Source organism: Lonchura striata, unplaced genomic scaffold, assembly GCF_046129695.1.
Source record: "Lonchura striata isolate bLonStr1 unplaced genomic scaffold, bLonStr1.mat Scaffold_126, whole genome shotgun sequence".
NCBI lineage: Eukaryota > Metazoa > Chordata > Aves > Passeriformes > Estrildidae > Lonchura > Lonchura striata.
In genome coordinates this window covers 328,866-355,428 of record NW_027461090.1, presented here as the reverse complement: position 1 = coordinate 355,428, position 26,563 = coordinate 328,866, and the positions used below count along the sequence as shown (strand labels likewise).

At 52.3% G+C, this 26,563-nt stretch overlaps 1 protein-coding gene across 1 annotated transcript in view; it reads left to right on the top strand.

Moving 5' to 3' along the window:
- LOC144248444 (uncharacterized) overlaps positions 1-26,563 on the top strand; it is a gene marked incomplete at its 5' end in the record, with an annotated part of 153,065 nt that continues 126,502 nt past the window's right edge. Inside the window, 2 exons of the mRNA XM_077790610.1 lie at positions 1-728; positions 14,582-14,962. Coding sequence (XP_077646736.1) covers positions 1-728; positions 14,582-14,962 — 1,109 coding nt within the window. The remainder of the gene's footprint in view (positions 729-14,581; positions 14,963-26,563) is intronic.

Sequence of the window (26,563 nt, the reverse complement as noted above, 5' to 3'; positions counted from 1 at the left end):
CTGAGCCAGGAAGGCGGGCGGAGATCCAGCCAGAGCTCGGAGCTGGTGAAGAAGCCTCATGGCAGGGAGAAGCCCCACAAGTGCTTGGAATGTGGGAAGGGTTTCAGGCGGAGCGACCACCTGGTCCAGCACCAGAGGATCCACACTGGGGAGAGGCCCTACGAGTGTGGGGAGTGTGGGAAGAGGTTTCAGAGAAGCTCCACTCTCCTCAGACATGAGCGGAGTCACACAGAGGAGAGGCCCTACCGCTGCCCCGACTGTGGGAAGGGCTTCAAGCACAACTCCGACCTCACCGTGCACCGGCGCATCCACACCGGGGAGAGGCCCTACGAGTGTGGGAAATGTGGGAAGGGCTTCAAAGACATGTCTGGCCTGATCCAGCACCAGGTGATCCACACTGGGGAACGGCCCTATGAGTGCTTGGAATGTGGGAAGAGCTTTGGGAGGAGCTCAGGCCTGCGAGCACACCAGTGCATCCACACTGGGGAGAGGCCCTACGAGTGTCCCCAGTGTGGGAAGAGGTTTCAGACCAGCTCCAATCTCCTCCTCCATGAGCGGATTCACACAGAGGAGAGGCCCTTCCACTGCCCCGACTGCGGGGAGGGCTTCAAGCAAAACTCCCACCTCACCAAGCACCGGCGCATCCACACCAGGGAGAGGCCCTATGAGTGTGGGAAGTGTGGGAAGAGCTTCTCACAGAGCTCAGCCTTGACCACACACCAACGGAGGCACCACTAAGGGAAGCCCTGTGAGTGCCCTGAGTGAGGGATGAGGGTTTGGGAAGAGCTTGGAGTGAGGGAAGAGAGTGAGGGAAGAGCTTGGTGTGCTGCTGCAGCTCCATCCCCCATGGGAGGATCCAGGCTGGATGATCCCCAGTGACCCCCGTGGGGCAGAGCCCTGGTGCCCCGGTATGGGGAATAAAACAGAGAGTAAAGCAATGGAGCTGATCAAGGGGCCTGATATCTGAGGCCTGACTGAGCAGAAACTGTGGGAGACACAGACACACTTGAAGTCTCCCTGGGCAAGAAGTGACCAGGCAACATGGTGTGAGTCTTTGTGATAACATAAATGTTCCCAGGTTACTGGATGTCACCAAGAAGGTGTAACCAATGGGAAATTGTTACCAAAAACAGAGCCCTCTATAAGCCCCATACAAGTAAATCCCTGTATAAACACCTGGTACACTCAATAAAATTGGCTTTGCTCTAAACTCGGATGTCCCCGTCTCTCCATGGTGGATAACCCTGTTGTGGGTGATCCCCGTTGGGTGGGGGAAGGTGCTGGAGGGATTTCTTTCCCTTCTCCTGGTGCTGCCGTGGTTTGGTTGGTAATAAATTCCCTCCCTGTGCCCAGGCCGGGTCTGTTGTCCCCGTGCCGGTGCTCGGGGCGGGATCTCTCCCGTTCCTTCTCTGCACTGCCGGGCCTCTCCTCAGCCAATGAGAGAACGCGGTGGAGAAGAGTCAGCCAATCAGCGAGAGCGGGGCTGATGACTCACCAGTTGCCGGGCAGACCCGCAGCAGGCAGTGTTCCCCACCTGGACCCGCCCTCCCTGCCCAGGGCCGGCCCCGCCGTGGGGTCCCCCCAAGTCCCTCCCCAGTGCCCCCATGAACTGGGCTGGGTTTAACTGGGAAGCTTTACTGGGAACACTGGGAACAGGCGGGCAGGGGCAGAGTGACAGCAGGGCTGGGGGACACTCGACCCTCCCAAAATCAGCGTGGGGATAGAGCGGGGGGGGTCCCGGCAAGGCCCGAGGTCACAGGGAGCGGCTGCGGCCGCCGGCGGCTCAGGAGCTCTGTGGGCAGAGAAAAGGGGGTGACACCAGGCTGGGGGCCCCGGGGAGCACACACATTCCAGAGGAGGGGGGACACGACACACGGGACCCCCCAGACTCTCTTGCACAGGTAGAACCCGATCCCCAGTGCCAGGAAGACGAAGCCCAATTTGGGAGTCTCCAGTTCCTGTCAGCATCTTGCTGCGGCAGCATCCAGCAACATCTCTGGGTGGTCCGCAGGGGTCAGGATCTCCTAAAAACTCTCACAGACACTCAAGCCCCTCCAAGCACTTTCCTAGTCTCTCCCAGCCCACTCAGGATCCCTTGAAACCTCCCTCTTGATCCCTTCCTGACCTCCCCAGGACCCACCAAAGCCCCTCCTGTCCCTCTCAGGATCCCACAGCCTCCTTATAGTCGTCCCCCACTGCCCCAGGACCCCTAAAGCCTATCCCAGTCCCTTCCCAGCCCCACCAGGACTCACCCAGAGCCCTCCCAGTCTCTTCCCAGCACAACCAACCTCATCCCAATCTCTGCTTTTCCATCCCCAATCTCCATCCAGCTCCTTCAGGCTCACTCTATTCCCTCCCACTTAAACCTAGCGCACCCAAACGCCCTCCCAGTGCCCAACAGGACCCCCAGAACCTCATCCCACCCTCCCCAGTATCCTTCAAACCCCTTCTTAGCCCTTCTAAACCCCCAACTTCCTCTCCCAGTTGAAACCAGGCTCTCTCCAACTCCCTCCCAGGTTCTCCCAGCACATCCCAGTGGCTCTCCGAGCACCCTCAGTTCCTCCCCCATACCCCAGTTCCAGCTCACAGGTTGTTCCAGGCTGATGTTGTTGGCAGGTGGAGGTGAGCCCAGCCTGGGTTGGGGTTTCCAGCAGCACCAGGAGCTGGTGGGTCCAGTCCCCGTTGGGGACCACGTCGGTGGCCACCACAGAGAGCTCCTGCTGGCCCTGGAACCACCTCAGCTGGATGGGAGCAGGCGGCCGGGGCCGGGCTGGGAGCTCGAGGGCAGCAGAGAGATGGACACGCTGGGGGGCACTGGGAGAGAGTGGGTGTAATAAATAAAATGGTCTTTGTTCATCAAAATGAGTGTTAAAGGAGACAAGAATTTGAACTGAGTAGGGAATGCAACTAGCATAGAAGACTGTGTAACTAATTATATACAAGTTAACTTTTAGGCCAAGGACAATCTGCAAGGAAGATGAGGAGCCTTCATTCCTGCGACCTCCAAGGGCAGAAAAAAAGACCCCCAGCAACCAATTGCACCGACGCAGAGTGCATCGAGAGAAAATACGTCAACCGGGACGTATAAAAACAAAAAGGTCAAAGGGGGAAGGTGCTCCGTGGCAGAGCAGAGGCTCCCCAGCCACCCAGCGCTGTTCTTTTGCTTAATACCACTTGCTTAATAAATTCTTGTTAATTGATTTATCGATAATTAGCCTCCCCAATTGAATTTGTCCATAACAAATTTGGTGCCGTGACTCGGATAAGGGCGACCGGGTGGGAATTCCTAATCAGGGAGTCACCCTGCTGCCTCTGCAGCGGCTCTGGTGCAGGCTTTTCCTTCCCAGACCCTTACCGACAAACCCAAATTCGGTATTGAGCACAAGGGATACCAGTAACCCCGTAATCTTTGTGCACGAAGCCGGGCGAAGACGCAGGACAGCGTGAGTATAAAAGTGGGGATCCGCTGGGTTGGGCTGGGATCCCAGGACATAACGCGTGAGACGTCCTTGTAGGACGAGGCACGGGCAGAGCTCTGAGTAGTGCGGTTTGCAGAGCCCGCGAGGGGCTGGGCACCAACAGGGGCCGCGAGTGTGTGTGTGCCTGAAGGTGTCCTGGGAGATGGGACAGAGGAAAAGCAAGCCCTCTGCTTCCATGGGGACGGGGACCCCGGTAACGCTTCCCCAGATCCCCCCTGACAGTCCGTTAGGTCTAATGATAAAATCTTGGGATGAATATCCTTCAAGGAAAGGGAAGGATAGGGCAAAAATGATACATTATTGTATAAAAGAATGGGGAGGAAAACAAATCTGTAGTGATAATTTATTTTGGCCAGTGTTTGGAAACTTCAAGGACTGGATTTGCCAGGCATTAAACATTTATGTAAACTCTAGAGAACCTTTTGATATGGAAGAGAGCAAGTATGCTGCTCTCTGGATAGTGGGGGAAGCAAGAGCAAAACTTTTTGCCTGAAGCACCCAGGGAGGGAAAAAGAAAAATAAAAAGCCTGAGGAAGTTCCAACTGCACCCCCTCTACCATACATACATCCTCCTCCTCCACCCCCACCAGCACCACCCGCAGTCTACCCCGATTTAGATCAAGGGGGAGATTTTGATAACCAAGAGGTAGAAATCCCAGAGCCGGTCCCTGAGGAAAATTGCTGTGTTACTCATAGTCTAACAAGGGGGGAAAGAGAAAGGGAAGGGCAAGCTCTATATCCATGAAGGGAAGTAGCTTTGGGAATGATCCCTAACCCCAGTGCTGGTCAGCAGGGACAACCAACCCAAATTCTGAGAATAGTTATGTGGAGGTACCTCTCAACTCAGGAGATGTGAGGGAGTTCAAGAAAGAAATGGGAGCATATGGGCCAGATCTTAAAGGAATTTTCTGACCCTAAAGCCTGGGACTTCCCATGTGAACAAATTCAGAATCCAGCTGAGGTGGCAATGTACCTGAAAGAGAAATGCCATGATAAGTCTGAGGAGAAAAATATTGCAGCAAGCTGGGCCCTGGCATGTGCTTATCACACCCTGCTAGATACTGTAGGGCAGCAGACAGAGGAAGGGGGGCAGGGAGATAAATCAGCAGCGATCCCAGTCACTCAGGCTGCAGCCAACAGCCCCGGCTTGAAGCCAGCAGCTAAAACAGACAGTGAGCCTAAGCCAGCAGCTAAACCAGACTGTGAGCCTAAGCCAGCAGCTAAACCAGACTGTGAGCCTCAACCAGTGGCTGTTGCTATGAGCACAATGGGCCAGTGATGCCTCAGGCCATCAGGGCAGAGATGCCACCTACAAGTGGGCACGAGACCGAGGGATGGATCTAACCATGGACAGTATTTCTCAGGTGATCCATGACTGTGAGACCTGTGCTGCCATCAAACAGGCCAAGCGGGTGAAGCCCCTGTGGTATGGTGGGCGGTGGTCCAAGTACAAGTATGGGGAGGCCTGGCAGATTGACTACATCACACTGCCCCAGACACGCCAAGGCAAGCGCTACGTGCTCACCATGGTAAAAGCCACCACTGGATGGTTGGAAACCTACCCTGTGTCTCATGCTACAGCCTGTAACACCATCCTGGGCCTTGAAAAGCAGGTCCTTTGGAGGCATGGTACCCCTGAGAGGATTGAGTCAGACCATGGGACTCATTTCAAGAACAGCCTTATCAACACCTGGGCTAGGGAACATGGCATTGAGTGGGTGTACCACATCCCCTACCATGCACCAGCTGCAGGCAGAGTGGAGAGGTACAATGGACTGTTAAAAACCACCTTAAAAGCATTGGGTGGGGGATCTTTCAAAAATTGGGAGCAGCATTTAGCAAAGGTCACCTGGTTAGTTAACAGCTGAGGTTCCACCAATCGAGCAGGTCCTGCCCAGTCTGAGCCCCTGAGTATAGTTCATGAAGTCCCAGTGGCACATGTCAGAGGTTTGTTAGGGAAATCAGTGTGGATCAATTCTGCCTTGAGTACAGACAAACCCATTTGTGGGATTGTCTTTGCTCAGGGACCAGGTTGTACATGGTGGATAATGCAGAGAGATGGAGCAACACGATGTGTACCTCAGGGGGATCTGATTGTGGGGTGAGACTCATGTGCAAATATCACTGTTTGCTGGATGTTGCTGCCAGTGTCTGCGCATGAAAACACACAGACATGAGACAGAAAGAAATGTGTAAGTGTCAAAGGTTTGAGCAAGTGAAATAGAAGGAAATGTGTAAGTGTTGAAGGTTTGAGTAATTGAGATGGAAGGAAATGTGTATGAGTAAGTGAAAGATGGAAGTTTTAACTTGATGAAGTTTTTACATGATGTTGAAGATATGGAGATAAGGGGTGGAATGTCCCAGGGTGAGGTTCTGGTGTTTGTATCTCCAATCGTGGGTTCTGTTTATGTTTGATATTCTGTTCTGTGCTTTCAGAACTGACTCTGAAAGTGAAGGTTTGTTTTGCCTTGTTATCAGCCGGCTCACCTCCCCCCGTGGTCTGCTGTCTAGAAGAGGCCAGTGCTGGCTGGCTTTTGCTTTACTTGGCTTGCTTGGCTTGCTTCTGCTTTTGCCTTTGCTTCCTAGTTAGTTTAGCTGAGCAGTCCAGTTCTTTCCCTGGACTGTTTCTTTTCCTTTCCTCTTCCTGAATACCATCCAACCTGCTCCGGACTGGGATCTGGGAAACACCGAGGAGCACCGGGAGCCTGCGCTCTGCGATCTGCAGCAGCCATCCCCAGTGCCCAGAGCAATCCCCAGCGCCCAGACCCGGGCGACCACCCCCAGGAGAGACTTTCTGGATTTGTCATCTCTGCAGAGTGGTGAAAGAGTTTTGTTGTCATCTGTTGTTGTTCATTTTTTTAGTGCTGGGAAGGGTTTTGTTTGTTAAATAAACAGGTTCTTTTCCACTTCTCTCAGAGAAAATTCTTCCCGAATCAGGTGGGTGGGGAGGGGCCATGGGGGTTTCTTTTCTGGGGGCTCCTTCCAGAGGTTTTTCTCCCAGATTTGCTCTGAACTAGGACAAATATTTTGCTTCCCATTTCATGGCTGGAGAGAGGGAAAAAAAAAAAAACAAACTCATTCTAATCATATTTTGCTTCCAATTACTTTGTGTTAGTATGGAGCAGTTACTGGCTTTGTTGTTTGAATTCATAGTGTCTTTTTAGAGTGGAGGCCTGTATGTGTTTCTGGTCCCTAGGGTTTTTTTGAGATCTTAATCCCTCTATGGTCCCTAGGTTTATTTTCTTATCCAGGAATAACTCCAGTATTGTCCCTAATACGTAGTTTTTGCAGTAGAAGGCCACTGACCAGAATATCCATCAGGTTGGGCTTGGGTGTAATGGCTTTCAGGGGTTTATGAAGGTGCTGAAGTCTGTTCCAGGAATGCATGGCTCATGGTCATGGTTGTGCAGCCAGTTTGTTAGAGGGGAAGCAGGGGATGAGGCTTTTCAGATGTTGCTTTCCTTCTTCTCCTCTGAATCTCTCAGCTACCTATTAGAGAATGTTCCGTTTCCCCTGACTGTTAAAGAGACCATCTTCCTGGTGTTTAATCTGGTAAGCTTTCTCTCTACAGTCTGCAGTCTCTCTAGAATGAGGGCTGAGATTTCTAGAGGGGCTGAAGAGACCCCTGACCCAGGAGTAGACCCAGGTGTGAGAAATCCTGAGTGGTGTGGGAAATGGGGGGGACGGGAATTGGCACATAGACCGTTGTCATGGTTTGACACTGGCACAATGCCAGTGCCCCCATGAAAATGTGATCCCTCCCTTGAATGCTGTGAAGTGGAATTTAGAATAGAGCAAAGCAGGGCCAAGCTTAATAACAGAAAAAAAACTTTATTAAACTACTACTACAAAAGAAAAGAGAAAACTAAAGAAGGAGAAAAAAAACACACAAAGATCAAATTAAAACCTTGCAAAACATTCCTCCCCCCACCACCCAACTCCAACAAACCACAGTGAGACACAATCTGGACCCCAATCAGGTTTCCACCCTCCAAACAATCGACACTCAGTCCATCAAGGGAACAGAGTCTCTCCTGTGCCACAGACCCCCCAAGAAACACAGCTCCACATCCTGTGTTTCCATGTCACACATGGCACCGCCCGGAGAAAAAGTTTGCCATGGTGACCCTTCTCCTTGCCATGCACAGTGCTCTCACCACAATGCATGGATGGTCACTGCCTTTAGGATTTTTCCTTTCAAGGATGCCCTGCCAAGAGGGGAGAAAACAACAGTTCAGTTTTTCATTGTTTGGGACCACAGTCCCCCCCATTTTCCCCTGGGGCTGAGGGCTCAAGAACAGAGATCTTCTTCTCTTCTCTTTCCTTTCCAGGGCAAGGGGGCACCACCACAAACCCCCTAACCTTTTCTCTGTTCACTCCACTTTTGTCTTTTTCCCAGCCGAAGCAGGTCTCTTGACTCACTGGCATCCTCCCAAAACACAGTCCCTCTTGAAGGAGAAGATTGGTTCAGGTTGTGGCTAACACGGAAAAGTCCAGCCAAAAGCCACTCCTTGTCCCCCTCCCCTCTAGAATTCCTCCTTCCAACATCCCAGGGTCCAAGGTGTCCCTCTTCCTCTCTTTCAAACCGAGGAGGGGAAAGGAAAATTCACAAAGCTTTCATTTTCTCAAGAAAGGGTTAAAAGTCTGAACTCCCAGGGATGGCTCGATGCCCGGACATCCAGCAACTCCCACACAACTGGGCACCTTGGAGCTCCCCCCGCTCCTCCTTCCTTGTGGTGGAATTGCTGACAGGACAGGATCGCTGCCGTCTCTTTCTCTCTCCCCCTCCGGAGAGAAACCGGGGGGGGGGGAAATGGAGACATCCCAGATTTCTTCCACCCTTCCATCTGCAGGGGCCAGCCCGGTTCCAGTCCTTCCACCACCCTTGGGGCCTACCTTTCAGGCCATGGGGGCTTCCCCTCCCCCACCCAGCTCGTGGCTGGGCAGGGGAGGTTTGCACTGCACGCTGACCAGAACCAAAGAGAGCGAGTTCCCCTGGGAATTCTGCTTTCACCCCTCTGTGTTCTCAGAGGCGTGTCTACTTTCAATTGGTCAATATCTAAATTGACCTCTTCCTTCGGGAAAAAAATTCTCTTTCTGTGTCAAACCACGACAGAGGGGCTGCACCTTGGTTCTCCCGTGCCCCTCCCTGAGGAGACTGGCAGGGGTTGCAGATTTTTGGCATTTGTCCTTGCTGCCCCTCACATCCCCCTGCCCCACAAACAGCCCCGAGCCACCCGTGAGGGACAGGCCCTGCTGTGCCAGGCTGGGCTCAGGGCTTGGCCTTTCTGCTTCCCCCAGCCAGCCCAGGCCTTGCTCAGCATTGCAGTTCCCTGCTCTGAGCCTTGGGCTCCCTGCAATCCTGGCCTCAAGGATCTGCTCTCACCAGTCCCTGGGAGCCTTTGGCAGTCCCTGCCCTCATTGGGGCTCTGTGATGCTCCAAGGGACTTGGAGTTTTGCTCCTGACTTCATGAGCAGCTTCTTCAGCTTTCTCTCAGTGCCTGAGGGTCCTGGACTCAGCTGAAGATCCATTGTAGGGCTCATTAAAGTACACAAAGCCCTCGGTGGGGCGGGCTTCCTCTTCCTGCAATTGTCTACAAGTTTTCAGGCCCTGTACAGCAGATTGGAGTCAGTTTAAAGATCCTTTAAGAAAAGAGATTTAATGGAACATTAATTATTTATTTTAACAGAGTATTTTTTATTTTCCAGTTCAGAGAAGAGCTGATAGAAGTGATCTTGATGCTCACTGTCTCCTTAGGAGGTCTGGGCATGTAGAAGAATGAGCCCCCTGAGGGCTGACCCTGTTTGGACAAGCTGCTCCTCACCCCCAGCCTTACCATGTCTGACATTGCCCACCTGGCACTGACATCCCTGTGCCCTGCAGCAGAACCTTGTCCCTGAGCTCTGCAGCTCCATGTCCCAGCCCATTACACCATGTCCCACCTGCTCTCCTAAGGGCTCTGCTTGCACACACGTCCAGGAGAAGTTTTCCTGTTGAGAAAGAAAGAATGGAAAAGCTTGAGCAGGTTTCCTGAACAACAAACCCCACTCAGGAGCCACCTGCTCAGTACAGGCTGCCTGGAATGGTGTCACCTTTCTACAAGGGACAGTGTGACCAGAAATGATCTCTGGAAGCAGAATTCTCTGAGTCTCCCAGCTGAATTCTCTGTCCCTGTCCTTTCCCTGGATCTCTGTTGCAGATGGAAGCTGCTGGTGCCAGCCTCACCTTTAACCTCTCTTTGGAATGCAAACAGATGTTCCCAGCTGTGTTAAGCAGGATTTGCTCAATGTTTCTATCAATCTTTTGTGTTCCACATGGAACAAATTGGCCATTTTGGCACTGAGGGTGTGACATGGAAGCAAGGAGTCAATTGTGACCCTGGGGACCCATGAAACCAAGGGGCCATGGTGACACAGCAGGGCCACATGGATCCAGTGGTCCATTGTGACACTGTGGATCCAAGGAGACCATGGAGACACCCCCAGAACCTCATGGAACCAAGGAGTCCATGGTGACCCAGCGGGGCTGCATGGAGCCAATGGTCCATGGTGACACTGCCCATCCAAGGAGGGCATTCGGATACTGTGGAAGCTCATGGAGCGAGGTGGGCATTGTGACACTGAAGAACTTCATGGCACCAAATATCCATGGGGACACAGCAGGGCATCATGGAACCCAGGAACCGCTGTTGGCAGTGTGGAAACTCATGGAACCAGGGGCCGTTGTGGCACTTGAGCACCAACACAGCTGCTGCACCTTGTCCCCTGCCCTGCACAGCTCCTTGGGAGGTACGGCAGGAGCAGCACCCTGGGAGCCTCAGGAATGCCCCTCTGGGATCCATGGCACACACTCCCAGGGGCTGGAATTCCAGTTCCCAGCCAGGAAAAGATGTTCCTGCTCTTGAAGGCAAAGCTCTTAACTAGGAGCCACAATCCAAGTGGAGCAAGATCCTACAGTGACATTTCACTACCAGCCTTCCTAACTTCACCCATGGTTGTTGCATCTCATGGATTGGGAATGAAATCAGGGCAGGGTCTTTGGTGGGAGCTTCCCTGGCTCAAGGGAGACACTGAGAGAGAAACAGAGCAGGCAAAGGAAGGCAGGAGAGAAAGGAGGTGTTTTGGTTTGGAAAGACAGGTGTCTTCTAAGGAAGGCAGGAGCCTCCCCTGAAATGAAATAATGTAGGCTCTTTCTTTCTGAATTGTTATAAATTTGAAATTAAGGGGGGCTCTCAGGTAAAAATATGGGAGGAGGAATAACAGTTTTTTATTAGGGAAGAAGATGAAAATATGAACAATGCAGTGAACCAGAACAACACTGAGAGAGCCAGAATACAACCTGACACTCTGTTGAACAGGTTGTTGGTCACAGTCCAATTGGAATTGTGGCTGCAGTCCTCCTGGAGTGATAGGTGTGGTTCTGTTGGAGGTAGTGATCCTGTAGAGAAGAGTGTCTTCTCCGGAAGAGGCAGTGCAAGAGGCAGCTGTTCCTCTGGAAAATCCAGCCCAGAAAAGCTGTGTTGGTGGGCCAGAATCTCAAGACTGGATGCAGGTAGGAATGCTTGGCTCCTCCCTCTGGGTGGAGCATCTCACAACAGTTCTTATCAGTCATGCAGTGACATTCAATAGCCCATTATCAGCAGATGTCTTCCCTGAGGGAGGATTGATTGTGGAAGAGATAAGGAAAACTGCCCACTTAACACAGGACAACTGCCATGCAGATGGCAAATAGAACACATCTTGCTTTTCAGTCTGGGACAGGAGGTCACAAAATCAGCTGAGAAGGCAGCACTCTGAAAAGCAAACCAGAACTGACAGAAAATGAATGGGACAGAAATCAATAATTCTGATCGTTTTATTTATTATCAAAATAAATCACAACCACCCAGCCCCACACAATTCTGATCCCACAACCTCAAATTTGGATCTCACTTCTCCCAATCTCCTTCCAACCCCATCTCATCCTGGAGACTGTGAATTGAGTAATTTTGGCATGGGGCTGAGGTGGGAACCAGCCATTTTGAGGTGGGATTGAGCAATTTTGGGGTTAGATTGAGGGGTTTCCAGTGGGATTCAGTCATTTTGAGGTGACAGACAAATCCACCTTGTTATTTGGAGTGCAAAGATATGGAGAATACTACCAGATATCCCCCAAGATCCCACAAATCCTCCAGAATATGTTCCCAAACAGTAAATTCCACCTCAAATACCTCTTAAATGGTGGGACTTCTGACATCTCTGGTCAATAACAATTTTAGTTATTTTTCAAGTGCTTTTAAGTGATAAAGACAAATTGGAAGAAAATTAGGGACAAACCAAAACCAGAGACCCCTTGAGCATCCTCTGAGCACTGGACAAAACAAACTCAGCAGAAATCAAATTTAACCCTCCATAAAATGCCTTGAGGAAGATTTGCTCTTCCCACAAGTCACTTGTATTGAAAATGCAAACAAATCCCAAACATTAATAAACCAACAACAGAGGCAATTCTGTGGCAATTCCAAATTTCATCAGTTCCAGCACAGTTCCAGCTCAGATGCTGGCAGGTTCTGATTAAAGAAAAGTCGAAATTTGTCCCAATACAGATTATTAAAAGGAAGGGAAAGGTCTGTGTAGCTGTCACAAAGGTGACAGGGACCAAGAAAATAATGCTTCTCCCCCAAAAGCCCGTGAATTCAGGAGTTATTTGGGAATTTAGCTACTTGAGCTGGGCTTCTTGTAGGACTTTAGTAGCCTTGTGTTCCTCACCGCGTGGTGAATGATCCTTGTCAGTCTCGTTGGTATCATTTGTTCCCTTTCCTCCAGTGATTTTAACAAACTTTTCAGAGAAGGACAACAAAATATTTTCTTTACAATGGCCACCCACAAAAGCAATTTTCCTCATAAGTTCTCCCAAAAGTTGCTCAGTGTGTTATGAACAAAACAGCCTGGCAGGGACACTTGGCTCGAACTAAGTACTGACATTGAAATGTTAATTAGCTAATCGCTCCTGGGAATCACCTACACCCCCACCCAAACTAGGACTAGAATGCAAAATAAGCCAGTGGAATCATGGGAGAGGGTTTTTGGGGATGAAAAACACCCCAAAATGAAAAAGAGGGGCACAGTGGAGGGGGCTGGATGGGTGTGCTGGTTGGGGAAAAGGGAACCCCATCCTTAGTCTGTGTTTAACCTGTCACTATAACCTGCAGAGAACCAGATTGGACTGGGCTGTGGGAAGCAGGCACAAGGAATCAGACACTCTTCCTGGTGTTACCAGGAGGGAAGGAGAGGGGTAGCTGCTGCTGGACCTTGGCAGCAGGCTCTGCACGTCCCCCCACCCTGCGGCTACCAGTGTGCCAGGAGGAAAGGAGATAGGACACTCTGCGGATCGGGACTTCAGATACAGACTGGACACCTCTTCACCTCTGGCTACCAGCGTGCCACGGAGACTCCAGGGACAGACTCTGCAGCCTTCTCACCCTTCGGCTACCAGAAGAAGCTACAACTCCCCCCCCGCCGAGCTGACTTTTTAATAAAGAGCTGAACACTAATAAAGGCATAGACCCTGTTCATTTCAAGAGGAAGCTGCATTGAAGTTTCTAAGATTTCCTCCAGAAAGAGCCACAAGCTCCTCAGTGGAGGGAACAAGGCTGTTGTCAAAGGCACTTGGGATCAGACAACAGTGCCCTGAAGTCACTGTGCAAAATAATGTTGCAATCTGGTTAACAAAATTTTTAGATAGATGCCTCGGCCCCAATTAAGGAGCTCAGGAGACCAAATCCAAAGTGGATTTTATTGAACAGTACATGTGAGGTAGAGAGAGATGGAAAGAAAGAGAAAAGGGGGGAAAGCAAGGGAGTGACAGGGACAGAAATCTCCCCTGGGGCGGGGCAAGTGTGACATTGTCCCCTGTGTGCGTGGCCTTCCCAGGGTGGGGGTTTTACACCTGAGCCAGTTTGGGTAAGGGGGGTGCTGTTCACCCACCACCCAGAGCAGGGATTGCCTCACTGTTTCAGGTTACAATGTCAGATGTAACCAAAAGTGTTTTCAGTCCCCATCTCCATAAACTGTTATCAACAGGTGGGGCAGTGTTCTTTATCTCTTCCATGGCTCAGCCCTGATAACGCCCTCCAGGGGCTATCTTCTCTTAATGGGCCATTGAGTGTCACTGCAGGACTGATAAAATTACATCATCCCATTGTGGGATGCTCTGCCCAGGGGGAGGAACCAAGCATTCCTGCCTGGATATAATCTCACCCTTGCAACACCACGACCACCTTGGCTACTGGATTCCCAGAGGACAAGAGCTCCATAAGCACCACTGGACCTTCAGAGGAAGACCAGACCCTTCTACAGGATCACTGCTTTGACAGAATCACGTTCATCACTCCAGCCGGTCTGCAGCCACCAGTTCATCAGACTGCTACCACTACCCTGAGCAACGGGTGTCAAGTTATATCCTGACTCTGTGAGTTTAAACCAGTGTTTCTGTATCATTGCTTTGATCTTAATTTTCTTATTCAATTGTCATTCTGGCTTAGACTCTCCCCCTGGTTTGCTTTGAAGCCAGTACAAAACTCACTGTGCTCATCACTTGTTTTCCTCCCAGAACAGGATTTCCCGTACCAAAACATTTGCCAGATGGAGAAGAAGGTTGCGAGGAAGAGGAAGATGCCCTGGGACACTGAGGCAGGTGAGGAGGAAGTCAGTGCCCCTTTCCCCTTCTCTCCTGCTCCATCTCCCAGCCCAGCCTGGCCCCCAGCTGCAGGACAGCCCCGCTGCTGGTGCCCTCCTGCCGGGGACGCACTGGGGGGATCTCCTTACCCTTTCCTGTGGCATGGAGGCAAATCCCATCCTCTCCTTGTCCTTCCTCCCCCAGAGCGGGAGCTGAGGATGGAGACCAGGAAGGACAAATCCCTGCAGCAGAACCTTATGGAAGAAGCTGTTTTAAGCAACTCCACAGCGCAGGAATCCAACAGGGAGGAAAATCCCCAGCAACACCAGAGGAGGAGAGGCTGCAAGCCCAACCCAGGGTGCTCTGAGGAGGAAAGACCCACTCTGGGCCAGGAAGGTGGACAGAGCTCCAGGCAGAGCTCGGAGCTGGTGGTCCCTGAGCCGCATCATTATGGGGAGAAGCCCTACGAGTGCTCAGAGTGTGGGAAGAGCTTCAGGCAGATCAATAATCTGAAACGACACCTGATGATCCACACCGGGGAATGGCCCTACGAGTGTGGGGAGTGTGGGAAGGGCTTCCGCTGGAGCTCCCACCTCATCAGGCACCAACGCATCCACACTGGGGAGAGGCCCTACGAGTGTCCTGAGTGTCAGAAGAGGTTTCGCAGCATCTCTGATCTCCTCAGACACCAGCGGATTCACAAGGATGAGAGGCCCTTCCACTGCCCCGACTGTGGCAAGGGCTTCAAGCAAAACTCCCACCTCATCAGGCACCAGCGCATCCACACCGGGGAGAGGCCCTACATGTGCCCCACTTGTGGGAAGAGGTTTAACAGCAGCTCCCATCTCCTCCTTCATGAGTGGATTCACTCCGAGGAGAGGCATTTCCTCTGCCCCGACTGTGGCAAGGGCTTCAAGCACAAGTGCAACCTTGTCAGGCACCGGCACACTGGGGAGAGGCCCTACGAGTGTGCCCAGTGTGGGAAGAGCTTCAGCCAGAGCTCTCACTTGACCAAACACCAACGGAGCCATCAGTAAGGGAAGTCCTGAAAATGCCCCAGGTGCAGGAAAAGCTTTGTGCACTGATCCAGCTTCATCCCCCATTGGAGGACCCTGTTGGGAAGAGCCCTGGTGATCCATGTTCCCTGTGATCCGTGCTGGGAAGACACCTGTGCCTTTTCCTGCCCCTGCCAATGACCTGATATGGGATTGAAGAACATGAGGGTCTGGCCATGGCCCTGTCACTACATTCACTCCCACCTCAGGTCAGTGCCAGGGGCAGGAAAGGGACTCTTTCTTTCTCCCTGAGGAGAAGGGTGTTCTTTCCATGCAGGAGGAAACATGTGGCCAGGAAGATACAATTGATGGTGATGTAGTTTTCCCTGCAAGTAGTTTTTCTTACCCCTTCTGTTGTCAATATTTTTTCTGCTTCTGTTTGTTCCTTATTTTGTTGCTGTTCCCAATAAATTGTTCTTATCCCAGCCTGGGATCTTTCCCTTTTTTCCTTCAATGGATGGTGGGAAGGCAACGAGCGCCAGCAGGGTTTTAGTGAGAGCAGGAAATTGGGGAATCCTATTCCTGAACCCCGGCCCTTGGAAATGGAGCATCCCAGCTGGTGCCAGCCCTGGTGGCCATGGCAGCAGCCTTGGGAGCGGGTCCCTGGCTGGGGCTGAGGGAACCTCTTCACTCTGGTGCCCAGGGACAGGAGTGGAGGGAGCGGCTGCAGCTGAGTCGGGGCAGGTTGAGGTTGGATCTCAGGAAAAGGTTTTTGCCCAGAGGCTGCTGGGGCACTGCCCAGGCTCCCCAGGGAAGGGTCACAGCTCCAGGGCTCTCTGAGCTCCAGCAGCGTTTGGACAGCGCTGCCAGGCCCAGGCTGGCAGTGTTGGGGTGTCCTGTGCAGGGCCAGCAGTTGGACTCGAGGATCCTGATGGGTCCCTCCCAGCTCAGCCAATTCTGTGGTTCTGGATCCATGACCCTGGGGATGGGAGTGCCAATGGTTGCCATGGCAACGGGCTCCAGGCCTGAGCTGGTGTCCATGGCAACCACCCCTGGCATGGGGTCTCCATGGAGCTGCCCAGGGACTGACCATAGCAACAGGGGCTGGGGATGGTTGCCATGGAAACTGACCATAGCAACAGGGGATGGGGATGGTTGCCATGGAAACTAACCATAGCAATGGCCATATTGGGATTTCACCTCCAATATTGACTGTTGTGACAGACTGGAGGAGATTGCTGGCTGAAAACATTTCATGTGTAGGGGAGGAAGGGACGGGATCAGCCTTGCCCTGCCCTGGAACCCCAGCACTGCCCTGCCCTGGAACCCCAATCCCCCCAGAGCCTCTCTCCCAGCCCAGCAGTGTCTGCCAGTCCCTGGCACAGCACAGGCAATGCTCCACAGTCACCTCTGGAGCCCCAGCCCAGCTCCTGAGTGACCAAATGACCCCAAGTCCCACCTGGGGGAAGGGCCCAGGAAGACCAAAGGGTATTTAAGGCTGACCACAAGGCAAGCACACATCTTGACCCTACCTCCTCTTGGAATTTCCATCTGAACATTGCTGGAATCCAGGGGTTGGTAGCTGTGTGTGTGCTTCTCTGTATCTTATTATTCTCTCTTTCTGTATCTATTTCTTCTATTTCTGTATTCTTGCAAATATTGATTAACATAAAATTGAACAGGCTAAGAGTTTGTGAAGTTGAGTGGGCCAAGTTAATGCTTTGGGAAGTTGTTATTTTTGTTGATTGAATGCGATATTAAAACGTTTGCCAAAGTTTCTCTGATTTTTCTAAATTTCACAGTAAAGGTTGTTTTGTTGTTTAGAGCTCCTGAGAAACTCTTGATAGTATTGCTCCAGTGCATCCAATTCAGAGGACACAAATTATTGTCATTCCTTTTAAATGTCTCAGTGAGAGAGTTTTATAGTGGATGGGGGTCAAGGCTTGTGTGTCCTGCTTGGCACAGCCCAGGCAGGGCTTTCCCAGCCCCATCCCACACTCCATTTCCCACCAGGAGCTGCTGGTGCCTCTGAGTTCTGCTGCCCCAGCCCCAGGGACACTCTCCTTGTCTGCCCATTCCCCCAGGGTCTCTGGGCAGGGATGGCCTCAGTGGGGGCTGCTGACATCCTCAGCAACTTGGAGGCTGCTGCTGAATTTTCCTGTTCCAGAGGCTTCTTCAGCCTTCAGCTCTTCAGTTCAGGAATTCAGTGCCCCAGGGCTCATTAACATACAGAACACATTAACAAGCCAAGCCTCTGGGAATAATTTGATTTAAGTTATCAAGTCTTCTGTGGTTAATTCAACATGTTTCAGAACCATACTCAGAGTGAATGCATTATTTTTACAAAGACAGTGACAAAAGTTTTTTAGGTCCTGTTTTTTTTGTTGTTTTTTTTTTTTATTGTTAATACATTGATATGTGCAATCTCCAATGGACACTGAAACCAAGCACCTCCTCATGGAGTTTGAATAGATATGAAAATCAAGAGCCTTTATGGCTGACAATCCATCAGACTCTGTCCCTACCCCCACCCACCCAGTTCCCCCATCCAAGCCCTGGCACTCAGAGCAGCCTTGTGCAAATCTGAGCTCCCTCCAGCCCAGGCTGCACCTGCACGTTTCAGCTCCTGGGCTCCAACTACCACCTGCTTTCCTTGGAGAAGGAGCTGCCCCAGACACAGAGGGATGTTCATTTCTTGCCAGCCAACAAAGCCAAGGGAAGGCACAGCTTCATCCAATGCAAAAGTCATTCCTCTGCTGGCTATTAAATCCACTGTGCACAGCAGACAGTCTCAGAGCAGTGGAAAACACCTTCTGTGCCCAGCACAGATCCCAAGGTCCGCCCAAACCCTCCCTGCCCCAATTCTGACCAGATTTGCTCTTTGCACACACACAAGTCACAGGCTGGAGGCAGGAGCTCCCTCCATGCCCAGAGGGAGGAAAGAGGGAAAGTGGATGAAGAGCTCTCCTGTGCAGAGCCAAGGTCCAAGTGCAGCCCCTGCAGTGGGAACCACAACTCATCAGGTTTGTGTCCTTTGGGCTCAGGGACTGGTGACACTCAGAGGCACAGAAAGATTTCTTGCCGACAAACACAAGTTGAACATTTGAACAGTTTAATAACCATCACAGGTCTTCCCTCAGTTCTCTGGGATGTCCCAGCAGCATCTGACATGTTCCCATCCCCAAGGGATTTCCATATAGGTACAGCTTCAGATAAACATATAAGAAAATGTAATTATGTGATAGATATAAACACAATAAGGATGTTGACTGATACGATATTTATATTAACTTTAGAAAAATTGAACAACTCCCTGAAGCTCAAAGCATGAAACCAGTCGTTTGAGAGGAACTTGAATGACCAGAAAGCATCTGGAGGCGTAAATCTGGGAGCAGCAGGATGTACATTGATCCATCTGGCCTAGTGAAGAGATGCCCTTAGACATGGCCATTTCAACAGGAGAGCTGGAAACACCTGAAGGAAAAGGGAGAGCAAGGAATAAACAGAAAATTGGCAACACAAGTGGAAGGCAATGTCAGTATTTCTCCTCCTGCCATTAGTACAGGAAATTCCTGTTCCTGGACAGACAACTTTTGTCTTTCTTAAAAGTACTGAACTAACCCAGAAAATAAAAAATTTCCATCCATAGTATGAAAAGTACAAGTATTAAAACTTGAGCCCCCTTCCAGACAGACATCAGCTGTGTGCCCATGAACAGGCAGTGCCACTTGTGCCCTGAGGTGCCGAGCTGGGATTGGATCTCTCAGAGAGGAGCTGAGGGACAGCAGAGAACCTTGCAAGCTGCAGGTCCCTGCCAGCACCGCAGGGCTCCTGTGCCATCAACATCTGCTCTGCTCCAGTCTGGAACAGGGCCCAGCACGGTGCCAGGATCATCAGAGAGCTGAGGTGTGTGCTGGAATTCCATACCCTCCCCATGGCTCAGCAGCCCTGCATTTCCCTGCTCCAGCCTTGGTCTCCAGCACAGCCATGGAGGCTCTTTGGGCTCCTGAGTGTTCCTGCAGCCCCCAAGGCCAGCTGAGCTCTGCCTTGGGCACAGGCAGCCCTGGCCAGCGCAGGCCATGCTCAGCAATTCCTTGTCTGTGCCCGGCCTTGCTGCCAGCCCCGGCAGCGGCTGCGTGGCCCCTCGGTGGCCCTGTGCTGGCCCAGCCATGGTGCCACAGCCCTTGTGCAGCCCAGCCCAGGACAGGAGCATTGCGGCTGGGAACGGCCCCTGTGCCGTGGGGCCCTGGGCAGCCTTGGGGCTCTGTGCCCCATGGCCTCCCTGCTGGGCAGCCTCTGCCAGCTCCTGCCGAGCCCGTGGCACCTGTGGGGCTGCACAGACAGCCCTGCCCAGGCTCTGCCGGCCTCTGGGCCAGCAGAGAGGCGGCCAGGGCTGGCCACGGCCGGGAACAGGCCCTGAGCCCCGCAGGAGGATGGAGCTGGGCCACAGCCAAACTCAGCCCAGGGCAGAGCTGGGCTCAGCAGCCAGGGCTGCCCAGGGCTGGCACAGACAGAGGCTGGCACTGACAAATGTCCTGGGCCCCTCCCTGCTCTGTCCATGGCCCAAGGGCACAGAGCAGCCTCCTCTCTCGGGCTCTTGCCTGTTTTCAATGCCTGCCCAGGCGCTGGCCCTGCCCCACAAGGCCTGGGCTGAGTCCTGCCCCTGCCCGCTCAGCCAGGCTGAGATGGACACTGATGGTTTCTGTGCCAGGCTCTCCCAGCCCAGCCCAGCTCCCTGCCAGCTCTGCCAGCTGCCCTGAGCTCTGGGCAGCACCAAGGGCCTCTCCCCAGCACAGCCCAGCCAGCTCTGGCCCCACAGCTCTGCTCAGCCCAGGCTGCTCTGGGCACTGCCCCACGGCCTCAGCCCCTGCCAAGGGCACAGCAGCAGCTGCAGCTCAGCCAGGACTCAGCCCCACCATGGGGGAAGGGGCTTGGCCAAGGCCAAAGGAGCTCCCTGGCTGCCCTGCTCCCCTCTGCCTGAGGTGCTGAGAGCTCTGCAGCCCCTCCTGCCATCCCATCTGCCCAGGGCAGCACAAGAGCCCCGGCCCTGGGGCCCTCCAGAGCTGCTCCTGCTCCAGGCCCAGGGCCCATCCCAGAGCTGGGGCAGCCACAGAGCTGTGCCCACTTCTGCTCATTGCTGCTCTGATGGGGATGCACCCTCAGCCACTTGGTTGTTGCTGATGAATTTTCCTACTCCAGAGGTCTCTTCCTTCTTTAGCCCTTCATTCAGGAATTCAGTGAGAAATGCTCATAAATATTTGTTCAAAATACCCAAACAAGAAAAGTTGCTCAGAATAATTGAGGATTTCAACTCTCCTGTGGTAAATTAGACAGATTTCAGAAGTGTATTCAAAGTGAATATACTATACTGAAAAGAGTGCCGAGAGAATTGATTTGTCCCGTTTAGTTTTCTTTTCCTCTTTATAAATTGATATCAACAATGTCCAATTTATATTTACCCCAGCACCTTCTAATGTAATCTGAACAGATATGAAAATCAAGACCCTTCATGGCTGACAATCAATAGCACTTTGTCCTTTTCCCGTGCCCACCATTTCTCTCATTGAACCCCTGGCACTCCTATGGATCAGGAATGGTGTCGCCAGCAGGACCAGGGCAGTGATTTTTCCCCTGTTCTTAGCACGGGATGGCAGCACCTCGAGTGCTGTGTCCAGTTTGGGCCGCCAATTAAGGAAGGACATGGAGGGCTGGAATGTGTCCAGAGAAAGGCAACAAGGCTGGTGATGTGTCTGGAGCACAAGTACTGAGGAGCGGCTGAGGGCGCTGGGGTTGTTGATCCTGGAGAAGAGGAGGCTCAGGGGAGACCTCATCACTCTCTACAATTCCCTGACAGGAGGGTGCAGCCAGGTGGGGGTCAGACTTTTTTCCCAGGGAACAGGGACAGGACAAGAGAACACAGTCTTCAGCTGCACCAGGGGAGGTTTATGCTGGACATCAGGAAATATTCTTCACACAAAGGGTGATTGGGCATTGGAATGGGCTGCCCAGGGAGACGGGTGAGTCTCTGTCCCTGGAAGTATTTAAGGAAAGACTGGACGTGGCACTCAGTGCCATGGTCTGGGTGACAAGGTGGTGTTGGGTCCCAGGTTGGACTTGATGCTCAACAAGGCCTTTTCCAGCCTGGTTGTTTCTCTGATGACTGTGACACTGCAGGGCCCTGGGGAAGCAAGGGGCCATTGTGACACTGTGGGGCCTGGTGGAACCATGCAGAGCTTTGCGACAGAGCAGGACCTTGTGTCATGATGGGGCCATGGCGACCCTGCAGGGCCCCATGGAACAAAGGGGCCTGAGCTGCTCCTCAGGGACTCATGGAATAATGAAAACATGTTTGACACCGTGGTGGCCCTTGGGATCAAGAGGCCACTGTGACACTGAGGGACTAAGGAGAGCATTGCTGCCCTGCCAGACCTCATAGAACCAAAGATCCACTGTGACACTGCAGGGCCTTTGGCGGCCATGGTGATATCGTGACACTGCAGGGCCCAAGGATCCAAGGCACCTTGTGACACCAAGGGTCTCATGGAACCAAAGGGACATTGTGACACTGGGAGGCCTCATGGAATCATGGAGACCATTGGGACACTCTGGGGCCTCATGGAACCCTGGTGACACCAAGTTGGCTGGGAGTGTTGGTCTGCTGGAGGGTAGGAGGGCTCTGCAGAGGGACCTGGATAGGCTGGATCCAGGGCCCAAATCCAACAAGGTGAGGTTTAACAAGTCCAAGTGCCAGGTCATGCCCTTTGGTCACAACAACCCCTGCAGCGCTACAGGCTGGGGACAGAGGGGCTGGACAGCAGCCAGGCAGAAAGGGACCTGCAGGGATTGATGGACAGCAGTAGCACAGACAAATACATTTATTTGTAAACAATACTGAATAAGTAAAACAAAGAAAAAGAACCTCCAAAATGCAACAGACAGGAAGCATGGAAGATTAATTTATGACCAGTGGTCTGCAGAAACTGGCCAGCAGTTTAATGTCCCTGAAAGCATTCAGTCATCAGTGTCCTCACTGCAGCCTTGAGCTCCTGGTTTCTCAGGCTGTAGATGAGGGGGTTAAGGGCTGGAGGCACCACCGAGTACAGAACTGACAGGGCCAGATCCAGGGATGGGGAGGAGATGGAGGCGGGCTTCAGGTGAGCAAATGCTGCAGTGCTGACAAAGAGAGAGACCACGGCCAGGTGAGGGAGGCAGGTGGAAAAGGCTTTGTGCTGTCCCTGCTCAGAGGGGATACTCAGCACAACCCTGAAGATCTGCACATAGGAGAAAACAATGAACACAAAACAACAAAATGATAAACTGCTAGTAACCACAAGAAGCCCAAGTTCCTTGAGGTGGGATTTGGAGCAGGAGAGCTTGAGGACCTGAGGGATTTCACAGAAGAACTGGCCTAGAGCATTTCCATGGCACAGGGGCAGGGAAAATGTATTGGCTGTGTGCAGCAGAGCATTGAGAAAGCCACTGGCCCAGGCAGCTGCTGCCATGTGGGCACAAGCTCTGCTGCCCAGGAGGGTCCCGTAGTGCAGGGGTTTGCAGATGGACACGTAGCGGTCGTAGCACATGATGGTCAGCAGGAAGTACTCTGCTGAGATGAAGAACATAAAGAGCTGTGCAGCACATCCTTTGTAGGAGATGTTCCTGGTGTCCCAGAGGGAATTGTGCATGGCTTTGGGGACAGTGGTGCAGATGGAGCCCAGGTCGCTGAGGGCCAGGTTGAGCAGGAAGAAGAACATGGGCGTGTGCAGGTGGTGGCCGCAGGCTACGGCGCTGATGATGAGGCCGTTGCCCAGGAGGGCAGCCAGGGAGATGCCCAGGAAGAGGCAGAAGTGCAGGAGCTGCAGCTGCCGCGTGTCTGCCAGTGCCAGCAGGAGGAAGTGGCTGATGGAGCTGCTGTTGGACATTTGCTGTGGCTGCGCATGGGCACCTGTTCATGGAGAAAGGACAGGGACAAATCAGGAGAGGCTGCTTGGAGCCAAACCTGGGCCATTCCCTGCAGCCTGTCCTGCTGGGACTCACCCACCTTTGTTCCTGCTCTGGGAAAACCTTCACCCAGGTCCCTGCCTGAGCTCCAGTTGTGCTGGCTGAGTGTGCCAGGAGCAGCAAGGGCTATATGTGGGGGCTCTGGAGGAGCCATCCCTGCCCTGCTGCCTTGGGTTTGTGGCCATGTGGCAGAGGGACAAGGCTGGGTATTCAGGATTTGTCACAGGAATCACTCCTAATGCAGAAAGGCTTGGTACCATCTGCACTTACACTTCTAAGATAAATTGATGGTAGGGGTTGGATTTAGGAATTGATTTCCTACCCACACACGATTCCTGTCTCTTTGAGGTCAGAAATCCCCAGAATTCCTGCTGCACTCAGAGTTTGCCACAGAGAGATGTGAGAGGCAAAGGATTCCCTGTGGCTGAGGGAAGCTGAGGGGCTTTATGGGCTTGTTCCCCCAGCACTGCTCTGCTCAGCCCCCTCTGCTTCCCTGAGCATCTCCCTGGGCCTGGACATCCCCTCCTGAGAGGTGCCTTGTCCCTGCCAGCGCTCACAGAGCCCATCCCACCCTGTGTGCCCTCGGCCCGGCCCTACAGAAACCTGCCTGTGTGCAGGGCCCTGGCTGGGGCAGGCTCTGTGTGCAGCTGGGCAAGGGCAGCTCAGGAGAGCCCTGCTGGGCCCTGCAGAGGTGATGCTGCTGCTGTCCAGGGCTGAGGAGTGGCTGAAGGCCCTTTGGGAGGCTCCCAGCCGAGACACTGACCAGTCAAAGTCACAGTTCTGGAGTCTCTGTAAATGTTCAAACATTCCTTTGATGATCCTGTGTGTCCCTTTCAACTCAGAATGTTCTGTGATTCTGGGATTACAATTCCTGTTCTGCTTCTCTCATCCCCCTGTTGTCTATAATCAAAAGAGGAAAAAAAAGAACCCTTGCAACAGTGTTAGAACAGTGAAGTTAAAACCAGACCTTTAATGGAAGCTTCCAGGTGTCCCAGTGGGGATGAGGCACACCCAGCCCCTGATTTCAACAATTTGTTAATGTTGATTATTTAGGATATTTAACAGGAACATCCAATGGGAGATTCAGTACCCAGTTACACACCCCTGGCTCAACCCACTGGAATAAGTCCAGGGCCTTCTTTGTCTAATTTTTCTTATCACTGCTCACATTCAAAACCCAAAATACTCTTCTTGTGGGTTCTTTCTCTGATAAAAAGATTATATAGCACTTTAAAAATGTATTTAGACAGGTTATAGTTCTAAAATCTAAGAGAAGGTAAGGAAACATACTAGAGTTAATTAAGAATCATAAATACATTAAATATATAATAGTAGTTAAAAAGAGTTATTTAAGAGTTTAATAGAGTTAGTTAAGGATTATAATTTTAAAACTACATAACAGTAATTTACAGAACTATGAATATATGAAAAATATATAAAAAGCAAAAATATTTTTATCATCATCACAACTTCATCATCTTTCTCCAAGCAGAAAATTGAAAACACTCTCAGGAAAGCTCCTGACCTTTACAGCAAACCCAGGCTTACCTTCTTTGGGAAGTGCCCACTGGAGCTGGTCTGGAGCTGGAAGCAGCCCTGCCCCAGCCAGCCCCTCTCAGCAGCAGCACCTGCCCTGCTCAGGGTGGCTCCTTCCCCCCACAGCTCCTGGCCAGCGCTGGGAGCAGCTCCAGGGCCGGCTGAGAGCTGTCCCTGGCAGGCAGCAGAGTCCCTGGCCCAGCACAGCGCCCTGGGCTGCAGGACCCTGCTCTGCAGGACAGCCCTGGGCACCCCTGGCTGCTCTGCACAGGAGATGAGCAGAGAATGCACTCACAGGCTCTGTGGGCATTGGCATGTTCCAGCTTTAGGAGATCTCTCCAGGAGCTGCAGCTGCATTGTCCTGCAGCCAGAGGTTCCTGTGCCAAGGGCTGGCAGTGATTCTGCCCCAGGCACTTCTCAGCCCCTTCCCAGCCCTGACTGATTGAAGCTCTCTGTGCCTCTGTGCTGTGCCCGGGCTGGCTGCAGGCAGTGCCCCAGCCCTGCTGGGCTGGCAGAAGAGCTGCTCAGCAAGAGAAATGTGCTTTTGAAGCTCTGCTTGATTACCAGGATCACCCTCTGTGCCAGGAGCCCGGCCCAGCTCAGCAGCACAGACACAGCACAAGGACTTTAATGACCCTCTGGGGCTTTGTGCTCAGGCCCTGAACATCAGGCCCTGAGAGGGAGCTGCAGAAACCTCTCCAGAACTCCAAGTCAGAATCCAACTCCAAAGTTTCTTGGACTTTTAATGGGTCCCACTGAGGGACACGACTGAGAAAGTGTCCCCAGGCCCCAGGCAGGGCAGAGAACTGGAGGCACTGATGCCAGGTGGGGACAAAGAGAAGCCAAGTCTTGGTGCCCTGGGGCACAGCAGGGTCTGTGCCACCAAGGGCTGTGAGGAGACACCTTGTCCTGAGGCCCTGGGGCCTCCTGGCACAGCCCCAGCCAGGCTGGGCACTGTCAGCCCCTGCTCCTGCCCTCAGCATCCCCCCCATGCCCACATCCCAGTGGCCTCAAGGATCTGCTGGAAGGAGTCCCTGGGGAGCCTTGGTCAGGAATGGCTCTGGGGGCTCCTTCATGCTCCCAGGGACTGCAGGTTTTTCAAAGGACTTTGGCTTTTGCTTTTGCCTTGCAGTCTCTGAGAGCTTTGTGCAATCATGGCTTCCAATTATCTGCTGTAATTAGTCCCTGGAGAGGCTTTGTCAGTAACAACACTCAGTGGGGTCATTAATGCTTCAAGGTACTCAGTTCTTTTAAGGTACTTGGTGTTTCACTTTTGTTACAGACTTTGTGAGAAGTTTGTGGAATCATGGCCCCAATTATCTGCTTTAATGAGTCCTGCGAGAGCTTTGTACTGACACTCAGTGGGGTTCATTAATACTCTGAGATACTCAACTTTTGTGAGGGTCTTTGAATTCTTCTTCCAAAACTGAGAGGTTTTTGTGCCATTTTGAGTGTCTGAGAGGTTTTTGTGCCATCCTGGCCTCCAGTTCACTCCTCCAAGGAGTCCATCAGGAACCGTTGTTGGGGATGGATCTCAGTGGGTCCCATTAATACCTCGAGAAACTTTGGGGTTTTTTTCTGACTTTTGCCTCCTGGAAAGGTTTGTGCAATCTCCTCTCAGGCCCTGAGGTTCCCGGGCTCAGCTCCAAATGCACCACGGGATTCATTAGGATCAAGCAAGTCCTGACAAACCATGGCTGTGCCTCGATTTCCCTCTTGTCTGGTGCAGTTCATCAGGAAGATTTCTATGGTGGTTTCCGTTTGCCTATTTGATATTTCTTGGTCAACGCATCAATTAGTGTGGTGGGTTCAGTGCTGGCTAATTACCAGTGCACTTACTAGAATATACTTACTCATTTCCTGCTGTGAGATAGGATTAGGAGAAAGGAAAAGTGGGC